Below are 13,316 nucleotides of genomic sequence, written 5' to 3' on the forward strand. Positions count from 1 at the left end.
GAATATCAACAATATGATTCTCTTGTAAAGGCAGAAAATAGAGTTAAATTGTGATTTTAAAAAAAAAAATATCACAAACCTTCTGGTAAAATTAGACATTGTCTTATAAAGTACTCAGAAGATGATTTTAATAAAGCGATTTTATCAAAGCTTTTGAAGAACTGTTTTCTGAAGAACTCACAATTCAATGATAATTAATAAAATTAGATAAAAAGAGATGTAACACAACAATTTAGATTGGTTCATCATAATTAGTGAGATTATATCTAATTTTTAGTATTACATCAAATTTTACTATCTTTTAGATACACGTATTCTTTTTACTCAAAGCAAATAATCTAAGTATTTTTTCTTACTACAAAGTCATTTTTGGTTTCAAAGCAAAATATTTGTTAAAGGTAGGATGATGCACATGTGACTATTATCATCTTATAGACCAGACGTGTATACAAATGAAGTTTCCTATCACTATGCACATGATTTATAAGATATTTTAAGAGCATAAGAAAACTTAGAAAAACTTGTACAAGGAATTTGAATACTTGTTAGTGTTGATCATTATTCGGGTCTCTAACTTTAACATTTCAAAACTTTTTCTATTTATAGATTTAATGAGGAAGACTTGTTTTCCTGAACAACTTTCTTCTTCCATCTGCATATCGTCTTTTAATGAGGTATTTGTTAAAACATTAAACGTATGTCATCAGTTTATCAAAATATATTGATAAAACATTCCGCTTATCTTTCTTGATAAACACTCAAACTCTTGCATCAGTGGTCAAATTGTCTTTTGTGTAGTCAAATACAATGTAATTTGCTTTTGACACATTTTTAATAGAATAAGTAATTTTATCATTTGAATTCTCTCATTTTCTTCGACATATCTTATAAAAAATAAGGAACATTCTCTGCAAAAAAATCAATTGAGCAGAGCATTAATCATGATCATAAATACTATATACTTAGCGTTTGTTGGCTATTATTGTTTGATGGATCAAAGCAGATACGCAACATTGCTTCCATCTGCATGCGATAAGATGGAATCTTTAAAATTTAATATTTATTTGTATTTTGAGGATCCTGATTGGGGTTTGGAGAAAAAGAACAACGGCTTATGAATTAAGCTATTCACAAAAATTCATTATACACTCAAATCAATTGCTAAAAATGTTTAACAAATAAATTATAAAATAATTTATAATCTAGATAAAGTCTTAAATAATAAAATATTCTAAAATAATATTACATGACCACTAATATTCTTCACAAACAATATATTAAACAGAATAGAATATTTCAAAAACAAATTTAAAAAAAAAATAAATATATATATATATATATATATATATATATATATATATATATATATATATATATTGATAATGTAAACTTTTAATATGATTATTGAATCACATTATTATGTATTCAATTACTTTCAAAGAAAGGGAAGCATATTTATAGAATAAAAAAATAGGTAGCGCGGAAACAATATTGATACCTTGCATGGAAGTAATAATAATAAAAAAAGCACTGACGCATCAAAAGCTTTAAATTTATGGAATTTTATTTATTCATAACTCCTTGAACTAGATGATCCACACAAAGGACCGTCTCTTTAAGCTAGCAGGATACACCTGCGTACTATAAATATAGTATATAGCAATCTAGGATTTCTTAGAATGCTTATATGAGCACTAGAAAGCATATTAATTAATAATTGCTTAAGGTTTTAATAAGTGACAGCACGAGCTTATGAATCTATTATCAGCCCACAAAGGATGGATACTTTTCTAGAGCATTGGATGGGAGAGATCCATGGGAAATGGATTGCCCAGAACATTATCCATGTAATAGTGTGGATGGCTTGGATCCATCACCACAAACTGCATGTCCTCTGAAGGCTTCCAGTGCCGTTTCCTTTGATTAATAAACCAGTTGTTGATTTGCTTCTGATCCAGACCTGTCGACTCTGCAAGGGCCAGCTTCTGTGACTCCTGTTATTCAATTAAAAATACCATGTAAATTATGAAAGCTGTTCTCATTTTTTTAAGGGATCTATAAGTATTTATATTATTAAAACTAAAAGTACAAACAGCACAATTTAATTAGTCAAAATTCACGAGTCTCTTTAATTTGATAATGGTAACATTGAGTAAAACACAAATGAATTTCCACAAATAAGTGTTGAAAAGAGTATTAAAGAGGATACTTTATTACAAAAAGTAATGTTTAATTATTAATTTAGTCTCTACTTGTTTGCTTTTTATTATTTTGATTTTACATGTAAAAATCGTTAGTTTAAGTCCTAAACAAGCATATTCATTTCACTTCAAGTTTGATCTTTGACACATAATTTTTTATTAAGTTTTACTTACCTTCTAATCAAACTCAAGATTAGTCAGAGTCATCTCTTTCCCGTGATGAAATGAGGATTAAGACTAAAAAAATTATATGTTGGAGTAAAACTGCCAGAAAATGTCTATTGTGGAAGAGATTTTCCAGCAATTTAACAACCGCCGAAAACATTTTGTAGTGATCAACGTCAGAAGACCAAATCGCATTAAATTTGCTCATTCAAGGACTAAAGCTTACAATTTTAACTATAGGGTCAAAACAGAAAAAGTGTGGACAAGTATTGAAACCAAATTAATAATTAATAATTAAACCTAAAAGTAATCACTCCTTTAATTAGCTATTTATCAAATCATTAGGAAAGGACTGAGTAATAGATTCAACATACGGATGGGTAAGGCCATTTGTAATGTCTGCTCCACCATTCAAGTAATTGTTGCCTTGCTTCTTTAGGTAGCTTTCCTTTCTTCCTCTTCTTCATGAATTCTTGCTTCAGACTGCCCAGGTATCCGCTGTACTTGCGCAAAAGCTGACCCTTTAATTCCCTGTCCTCTGCCTGGGGATCTATCATGTTGTGTAGATCAACATCCTCTTCAGATGATCCATTCCTCTCAGCACCCTCGTTGCAAGCTGATCATCATATGAATCAACTCAATTATGATAAGATTAGATACTAATAGGATAGTATACATATCTTAGAAAAGAAAACGCTTGATTCAATATAGTAAGTTTTATCATTAATATCTCATTATAAGTAAAAAAGAAGCATATATCAACATAAACATGTTGTGATATGATTGACAAATAATTATACTACTTTAAACATGTATTAAAAAATGACATCTATTAAAAAAGGTAAGCTACTCAATAGGATTTGAATGCATTGGGCTGGAGATACTTAAGTTCAACCAAAATAAAACAAATTCCAAGCAGTAAATAACAATCCAGTCAATTCTTAAATCAATATAAAAATCCGAGTCTCTAAATTATTGTTAAAGAGAAATCTTGGTAGCACCAAGATGGATGGTTAATTTAATATTATATCATATAATATAATCTTAATATTTAGCAAATAAAATATAATATAACCTACTAAGAGGAATATTGTAGGAGAATTTAAAATGATTTAAGGAAAGAATAACTACAAGTACAACTTGCAATCATTAGAAAATAATTGATTTCACCCATGAAAGTTTGCACTTGAATTGGTGCATAGGATAAAGAGCCGCGCGCCAATGTAAAACATTATTCCATGGATCAAAACTCAGATAATGGACGCTCCCTTTTTCTTCAGACCAGACAAAGTTAGGGACGAAAAAGTATACTCCTCGTGAATGTATACTTCTCTAATATGTAACTTATGAAGTACTTTTTACCAACAAAATAAATAAACAAATTATGAAGCGCTACTTTATCAATATACATGCATAGACCCTAGTCAAGCCTATATAGAGCTTATTCCTATGCAGAAATTAAAACCAGGGGGAGACAAAAGTTGTAACGAAGAAAAGATCGAGGTGTAAGAATAGCTTATACACACAAAATCAAAGGCTTCCAGAACTCTCATGATCATTATTTATCAAGTAGAAAATGCATTGCCATTTTGTGGTATAAAAATATAGACTACAATTAAAATATCAAGGAGCAAACAACATTAATAGAGTGATTTCCATATTAAACATATGCATAATAAATAAGTAGAGAGAAAAAAATACTAAGGGAGATTTTTTTCTGGGTATAATATACCAAGGGAGATATCCACCACCCTGAACAGTCTTTTTGGGCAGAACGACGCATTACACAAAAGATATACAAGGAGACTTCCATAATTGAAAAACCAACACATAAAGGGAACAAGAACATAAAGATCTTGATCGACACTATTAAATTAGTTTTCTCAACTCGAATTGAATCTTGTAAACAATTTGCATCAATAAGTGGAAGGTAGAAAACAGTGATTCACTAAAACTTGGTCAGGATTATGTCCAGAGCAACAGGAAATAAGATTTTAATCATTTTCATTCATAGTCATCAACAGCAGTAAAGTTTGACTAATATTTATGACTGTCATTCAATTGTAGATTTCAATGAACAATCAGTATTGTGTTGATATAACAGTGTGTGCATCCATTTCCAGTTTAAGACGTGCAAAGAAATTAGTACCGCAACAGTATGGTCATAATTCTAAGAACAAGTGTGCCAAATGCATCTGCACTTGTAGAGACAAGAACCTTTCTGAAAAAAAGCAATTAATATGCATAGTCACACTTTTGAAATTACACAAATATTTTTTAAGAAAACAAATAGGGCGACACAACTGAAAATTTTGAATTCATCATTGTTGCTAAGGACCAACAATCCTAACAGCGCTTAAACTCTTTAAGACTAACCAAACCCTTTAAGAAAAAGCCCAATGGCTTGATACGAATTAAAAGATGCACAGAGACACTCCTTGGTGTGTTCAATTTCTACTTTTAATTAGGAATTTGGGACAGGGAGGATCAAAATTCCACTTACCACCGATCAATCGTAAAAGGTTTCCCTTACTACAAGGACCTATTACCATAATAAATAATAACCGCATCATTTGGAATTTCGATACAGAGAGAAAACAAATGTAAAAGACAGGAAAATAAAGAGAAAAATATTTTTTTTTCTCTAGTTTGAATGGGGAAAAAATAGAGAGAAAAGTAAGAAATTGTAATCATGTTGAGTAACATTTAAAGCCTATTAACAACATACCAAAACATAAAGTAAATAGCCACTTTAATCCTTTAACTTCCCATCAACTTTAGATTAGTTCTAATAAAAAAAAAGTCAATATAGAGTAAATAGCCACCTTAAGTCCATAAACTATCAAAAAGTCATTCAGCTAAGCATTTCATAGTTTTAGGAGTTAAAAAAGGGGATTTTCTACATTCAAGGACTAATTTGAAGTTAACTGAAAGTTATAGGACTAAAATGGCTGTTATCCCAAAATTTAATTAGGATAAGGGTATTTGTCATTCGATTAATTTTCTCTCTTCTACCCCGTTTTCTCTACTGATGGTAGAAAATCTTTTCCACGAGTTCCACTCTCAATCTATTTTATCCAATATGTTTTCTCACCATTCTCAACAGTGAAAAACATCTCGCCAAAGAGTTCTTTCAAGTTATCTTTTCCATTGCAAATGATACCAAGTTGAATTGAGTTGAATCAATGATTTAGCAAATTCATTTACTGACCCATACATTAAAATGACAACGAAGAGAAAAATTCAGATCAAACTTGTTACCCTTCATTTTCTTATTATCCAAGATAAAATAAAAATTAAGAAATAAAATTAATAACTATTTATTTTATATTAAAATTGTTGCCAACCATTATGATTTAAGAATCAAGACTAAAAAATGAAAATGTCAGAAAATATAATTTCCTTAATACTCCTAGTGCAAATACATCTCCCCCTCCCTACCAAAAAATACAAATATATATTCCCATAATTTTCACGAAAAGCCTAAAATTAACCATTGCCCTAAGAAAACAAAATGGATATTAAAATTTTCAACCTCATCCACTGTTATAGATGTCTATATAATAGTATTTAAAACTTAGGTAGAGGCACGGGTATAATTAAAAGGAATAAAAGGCTTCCGCTAGTGTGTGTGTGTGTATATATATATATATATATATATATATATATATATATATATATATATATATATAATTGCAAGAATTATTGTAGTATGTTTTTTGCTAGTTTTAGAAATTCACTCTGGAAAATTTAAAAATTCAGCACTTATCCCCAAAGAACTTCAGCTCTTTTCTGCCCACTTTTTCGTCTGCATATTATTACATTTCCAATGAGAGTATCTAGCCAACTCCCAACCCCGCAATTACCACTCCTGGGCACCACTGCAGAAGAAACCCTAATTCCTAGGTTATTTACCAGACCTAAATTTACCAGCAAGCTGCCTTCGACACTTCCATCCATCTTTCTGTTCATTTCAAGTATAATAATCTTTAACAATATAAAGGAAGCAAAACCAGCCAAACCTTAGAATCCCGGTAAAGTTCAAATATTGGCGAAATAGATAGACAAGAATGTGACTAAAGTCTTATATTTCCCCCCCAAAAAAAAAACAGCTGGATATATGTCAATATCATGCATACACGAAATGACGAATTAGAAAGATACCAAAACAGTTCATTCAATGCACTAACACCGAGAAGAGGAAGCAGGTATGTACCATACCACCATCTACACTTTGACAGACAAAGCCACGCTTTGAACAAGGTCACCCATTGCTAGTATTTGAAACGCTCACATTCAAAGACTAGCTACCAGAATAATAAAATATATCGTTCAAAAGAGAGCGTATAGCCCAATGATTCATATAGATTTTTAAAGTTGAAAAGAAAAAGTGGTGCTTCATCAACTTTCAGCACCTTTCAATCCTAACAAAATCACACTTCCTTGAAATATAGGCATGCATGGCTAGTCAATTACTCAAACATCAAATACCAAGCATTTAACGTTGGTAAAAAAAATAATAAAGCTTTGACAGTTTCTTAGTTATTGTTTTCCAATTAGATTGGAAGTTTCATTTTGGTGATCCGGCATAATATTCCTTTAATGGAACTTTAATCCTCACAAGAAGAATAGCACGAATATAACACCCAAAAAATTGTTAGTTAAACCTTTATATTTTTAAATATGCAGAATATTTTGAGAAGATAGAGAGAGGAAGAGGGTCATCACCAAAGTCGGTGGAAGAAATTGTAAGATTTTTGAACTGGCACTCAATCCTTTGAAGGAAGAGCATGGCTTCCTTTAAGGGTTTGGAGAGTTCTTGCTCATACTTGGTGAGCATCTCACAGTAAGCCTCCATGAACTGATCCAAAGCTGGATCTTCACCTATGCAGCTTGATCCAGCTGCTGCTGCTGCATCACCAGCCATTGTCGCTGCAGAAGCACATGCTTCTTCTAACCTTGCCACCACTTCCGGTGGGGCTCCAACCTGCAAAGGAACGTGTGAAAACTAAAAACCATGTATCACCAAAAAAAAAACATGATATAATAATTTCCATGAAGCAAATAACTGTCTATATCACTTTTGCTTTAAAGGGTGGGTTCTTTTATTTGACTTCTTTGCCATATCAACATAGTGTTATTAGTAGAAAGAAACAAGGAAAAAAAAAAAAAAAACAAGTCCACAGTTTCACAGTACACATGCCACACAACTCAGATCCGAACTTGCCAAAGAAAGCTAGTGTGCAGAAACTAATTAATATAATTATGCATCGATCGTTTTCAACCACTGAGTCAAAATTTGTCTACCTCTTTTACACATAGAGGGGGTGTTGGGGGTGTGCATATACACATCACACAAGAGCAGTTAAAGTTAAGCTTTTTCTTTTTCTTTTCTAACCTTCTGACAATTGACGTAAGCTGCCAAGAGACGGTGATAGTGAGGATGAGCCATGATCTTGGCCTTGACAGCAGAAGAGGAAGAGGAGGAGGAGCTTCCATTGTTGTTGTTGTTGCGGTGATGGTGGTCACTCTCCATGAAATAGTACCCTAACCCAGTGTTAGTGCTGGTTTTGTTGTTATCATCATCAGTGTTGTTGTTGTTGTGGAGCATGATAGAAGGAGTTCCAGAACTGTTACTGCAGTTGGGAATGAAGAGACAGTTTGTGTTTTCATTATTATTAGTATTATTACTAGGATTACTAGGATTTGTTGCATGATGGGAAGTTACCAAAGGCATCATCGTCATTGGGCATAGCCCACCACTGTTTTCTCCAAAAGCCAACAAATAAGAAGTGTCATTAGAGCAACTACTACCCTCCATGGCTTTTGCTTGTCAACAACATACACACTCACTGTCTTATCCTTTTTGCCTACTACTACCACCACCTTCTGTAGCTCACTACAGTTGTAGAACACACTCACTAGCTAGCCTTAATTACAACAAACCAAAAAAACAAAAAAACACTTCTCTATTTTATTTTATGAAGTCTGAATGAAGATGTTTGTCTTCCAGGGCTCTCCCGGGTTTTATGGTAAAAGAGTATCAGGCTTTTTACAGAAAATCCTAAATAGTGATAGTGGTGGCTATAGTCAGTTACATGAAGTAAGTACTAATAGAGGGTTTGGTTTTCCCACTTGGCTTATCTGGCAAAGCCTGCAGAGGGTTTTTCTTTCCTTTGGAAAAATTAATCTTTCTTTCCATGCCACTGTTGCCAGCATTAATGAATAAATGATTCTAGTGGTTACACGGTTACACCTCTGGTGTGAGTGAGAAGACACAGCAGAGCGCACGCGGGGCACACCGAGAAAACGATGAGTTACTACTAGTAGCGATGAAGAGAAGGGGGCGAGGTTTCACTGCTACAAACAAAAGCTTTTACCTTCCCAATGAAAACTCTCCCTCTCTTTTCCTGCACTGCCACTGATACGCTGCCATTCCTGGCATAAAACAAAACACAATAGAGAGAGAGAAGGAACGATCAAATCGAGGAAGAAAAACAAGTTACCCACTACTGGCCATCAATGGAGAAAGATGAGATGGTTTATGTTTATGTTTATGTTTATGGGGCACGGAATCAAAATCAACCCTTCCTTCTCTCTCTCTCTACACTTTGATGGCAATCCCTCCACTCATTTAATATTCTCACCCTATTTGTCCTCGATCTTCTCACCACAGTGATTAAAAAATTCTCTAGTCCCACAAACAAGTACCAACATTTAACAGAACATTAGGGATTTAATTTATCAAACCTAATTTGTTCTTCTTGTTAGCTCCAAAATAGATGTATTTAGTGTTTTAACATTAGCGTTAGTTACTATTAATACTAAAGTCTAAACATGAATATTTACTATATGATGATGCTTACTTCTCTCTCTTCCTATGGTAGTATATAGTATACTAGTATGATCTAATTTAATACGATACAGTATAATTAACCATGGAAAAAGCGCGTCTGCAGGTGAGTAAATAAAGCTGGTAAAGTTTGTGGGACAGTCCGAATGTCTCTTCCTCTCAGCAACCCCTTTTTTCTCGATCTATTTCCAGCACCATAGTTCATCTCTATATCCCATATGATATCCCTCGTCCCTAATATAATAATTAATAAAGGCCTAGCGTAGCATCACTTCCCGTAAAATACCGTAGTGAAAGCACCTCCATCAGGTTACGTACACATTGTCGCTTCCCATTGTCCCCCTCTCCCGGTTATACTCTTCATTTCATTTTTTTTCTTGAGTACACTTCAATTTGAAATATAATGTTTTCTGTTATAAAAAGTACTACAACTATAAGAATTGATTTTCTAAGAGCCAGTAAGGTATGATGTCATTTTAATAACAAATTATTAATTATTAACTATTATATATTTAATTTTTCTATTACTGTTTCTTATAAATACTTTTACTTTTAACCTAAAAATAAATATTAATAAGTGTTTTAAGAATATTAGTTAAGAAATTTAAAGTAAAAATATTTTTATTGAGAGATATAATTTTTTATCTTGATTTACACAATAAATATTTTTTTATTTTTTTTAATTAATATCTTAAAAATACTAATTAAAGAAATCCTTAACTTAAATATGATAACAGCTCGATAATGATATTAAATTGTGTCAGATTATAAATGTTTAATACCGTAACTTATGTGAGCTAGGTGTATACGAGTATGTTATCATTATCGAGCAAATTGTGTTGATTGATTGATACTTGAACGTACGCTTAGTTCTTGAAAGTTCTAATAATAAATTAATACTACTATTTGAGCTAGCAATAGCTTCATATGAGTGATAATAATGATATCACAATTAAATTGCATGTGCAGGGCAGGGAGCTACTAACTTTACTGTACTGGGCAGGTCTAGGAATCTCCACAGACACAGTCGATCTCGCCGTGAATGAATGACCACTTCAGGCTGCTCCGCTGCTCAGATTTCTGTCTCTCTACCTATTTTTGCATCTTTATTCTTATTGTACCCACTAGCCACACTTCAAATCTCTCAAGTTTCTAGCCAAATAATTATACTATTTTTTATAAGCATATACTATTATTTTATAAATAGTCAAGGATCGAGTACACTTAATTCAACAGGGTATGTAAACTTTTACCATCATATTAGATTCTTACTCAAAAAAAATTATGAGTATAAAATTGCAAAACAAATAAGGAAAGTTATTATCATAAAAGATTCCCAATTGTAATTATTTTTTAACAGTAAATAATTATTTTCCTTAATTTCCTGTTGACATTTTTAGAGTAAATTTTCAATGATTATAATTTTATCTTACATATTATCTAATATACTATTGTAATTATGTCATATTTAAGGACCTAAAAAATTACATGACAAATCAAAATTACATGTTGCTGATATATATTTAACAAAAAATCAAGGAGAATTACAAGTTAAGTCTCTCTATTAATAAAAAATTAATAATACTAATAATTAATATTAACAATAAAAAAATATTATATTTTTCATTTTTCTTTTTGCCTGTATCTTTGTTTCTTTTTCTTCAACTAAAATTACACCAATGTCATTGCCTCCCTTCTTTTTGAAAAACAACAATTACACAATGTAGTCACACGAATAGAATATATATATATATATATACGTAAAATTTTTTGCATTTGTCTTACTTTGTTTAATTGTTGAGGGCGACTTACATTATTGTTGTGTCAGTTTGCGACTGGCTATGCTAGCCTGCATTTTTGCCATAATTAAATATTATTCTTTTAACAAAAAAAGTTCAAGCTTAACGTTTTTAATAAATGAGTTAGATCAAGTCATAATTAAGTTCTTAACAGGTCTTTTTCACGTATTTCCACTATTATACTGGGTGTAAGCTGATAATAATCAATCCGTGAATTTGATAAACCCAACTATATTTTAGCGAGTTAAGTTAGATCACAAAAAAAAAGGATTTATTTTAGCTTTACCCAAGTATAATTGGGTTAGATGTCGACTTAATGGGTTTCAAACTTGATGAATTGACTCAATCCAATAGACATTTTATCTTACATATTATTCTAATTCTATCCGTATGCTATGTGTGTTATAACTCGAAGAAAGGATAGAAGCAAAATATAATTGTGACAAATGGCCTTAACCAATTCTTAATTGGATGCCTATATTCAAAAAGGAACGTGTACAACATAACACATAGCCTAATACCAACAAAATGTTAAGTATAACAATAAAATTAATCTCTACAACAATATGAGACTCACCTGACTATGGTTGATAATTTTAGTTAATTTTTAACATTTTTTTATTAGCTAAAAAAGTTGTCAAACCTTTTACTTCTATAAAATACTTTTTATACTAAATATATATTTAAACTTCTAAAAGCATTATATACATATATTAAATGATAAAAATTGTTAAATTTTTCTATCAAATGTAAAATAAATAAATTTTAATGACTATATTTTTTAAACAATATATGATACTAATTACCTATATGCATTTTTTAAGGAAAAATGATTACATGCTCCAATATCATCATATATTTTTATTTTATTTTACAACACTTAATAAAACTCGATTATCTTATAATTAAAATTTGCTCAAAACTAGGATAATCCCGATTTTCAAGTGATATTCAATTGTTTATTTAATATCAACTTACAATGGTTAAGTATAACAATAATATAAGTAGCTAATCAATGATTTATATTCCAACGCATTTATGATTTGTTATGTATGTACGCATAATATAAGTATAGTTAATTTATTTTTTTAACAATATTTGAGATTAATTATTTTATTTTATAAAATGATGAGTTACTTATTTTAGAGAACTTAGATGTTCTTTCTTTTAGAAGGAAAACGTCAAAATTTAAATAAAACTCACTTTTCTGTCTATTGTTCTCTCTTTTTTTTATAGGGTAAATTTTAATTTAATTTTTTATAATTTTAATGTCGCTCTATCTAAATTTGAGACATTAATCTCCCTGACATTACTTAATTCAATATATAATGAGTCGATCAGTCAAATTAACAAATGATACAATAATTACACACTTGAGCTCATGTTCATCCATCATGAAATCTCCCCGATTTTTACGTTGTTTTTCCTGTTGAAAAAGAACTTAATGATAAGTAATGGAGACAGGCAAAGTGTGTCCATGAAAATGAAGGGAGAGGAAGAGAGTCCCCCGGAGGGGAAGGGGGGAACCCAACTGTGTGAAGTGTGAACGCTTTCACGAAGGTTTAAGTTGAGGGTAGAGTCAAGTAATTTTAGAGTAATAATCATATATAACTATCGTTTATTTTAAATATTTTATTAATATTTTTTATCACATTATAAATTTTATCATACTTATATTATTATACTATTTTACCTTGCTTCACCGTTCACAGTTCAGACACATGAGTGATGACTATGATCCCCCTTGGCTTGACGAACAATCCAATCAGTGGGTCCTAAATCTCCCTGCACTAGATTTCGTACAGGATGGATAATGAATATTTTTCTTCATTTATTAACGTCATTTTTACTATTTAAATATTACAATTAATATCACACAACACTAGATTTAATTATTTTCATTTTTTATACATATACTAGTATATTTTAGAAAAATAAATAGATAGTTTTTAATATTGGACAAAAAATATCGAATAATAAATTAATAGCTAATAGTACAAAAAAAAATTGTTAATAACCAACAACTTTGTTTTTAATAATAATAATAATAAGATGTACATTTTACATTTTATTCCTGTTGTTTTTACAGAGCTACTATATAATAGCTTATATAAAAAAAAAAGATGTAAAAACTTGTGTTAATAAGAAAGATTTTACATGCTGACAAATTGGGGGAGATGAATGATGAAGTTCCCATCTCTAGCATATATGTCTAGACGTACACGACAGGCAGAAGAGAAAAAGGAAGCAGATAGAAGAGTATTGGTCAAAAATAAATAGATGGTCCATTTAGGGTTT

At 30.8% G+C, this 13,316-nt stretch overlaps 1 protein-coding gene across 2 annotated transcripts; it reads right to left on the reverse strand.

The window, feature by feature from the left end:
* Positions 1-1,540: 1,540 nt before the first annotated feature.
* On the reverse strand, positions 1,541-9,105 carry LOC114387239 (homeobox protein SBH1-like). 2 transcript variants are annotated; one of them, XM_028347379.1, is made up of 5 exons: positions 8,095-8,196; positions 7,765-8,002; positions 7,095-7,353; positions 2,741-2,982; positions 1,541-1,994 (listed from the first exon to the last, which is right to left on the reverse strand). In XM_028347379.1, exons 2-5 carry the CDS (start codon positions 7,975-7,977, stop codon positions 1,791-1,793), a joined length of 918 nt encoding a protein of 305 aa, XP_028203180.1. In that variant the 5' UTR covers positions 7,978-8,002; positions 8,095-8,196; the 3' UTR covers positions 1,541-1,790. The 2 variants fall into 2 exon arrangements, with proteins under 2 accessions (XP_028203180.1, XP_028203179.1); XM_028347378.1 differs by having other exon boundaries at positions 7,765-9,105.
* Between the last annotated feature and the right edge of the window lie 4,211 nt (positions 9,106-13,316).

Source organism: Glycine soja, chromosome 15 (assembly GCF_004193775.1).
Source record: "Glycine soja cultivar W05 chromosome 15, ASM419377v2, whole genome shotgun sequence".
Taxonomy (NCBI): domain Eukaryota; kingdom Viridiplantae; phylum Streptophyta; class Magnoliopsida; order Fabales; family Fabaceae; genus Glycine; species Glycine soja.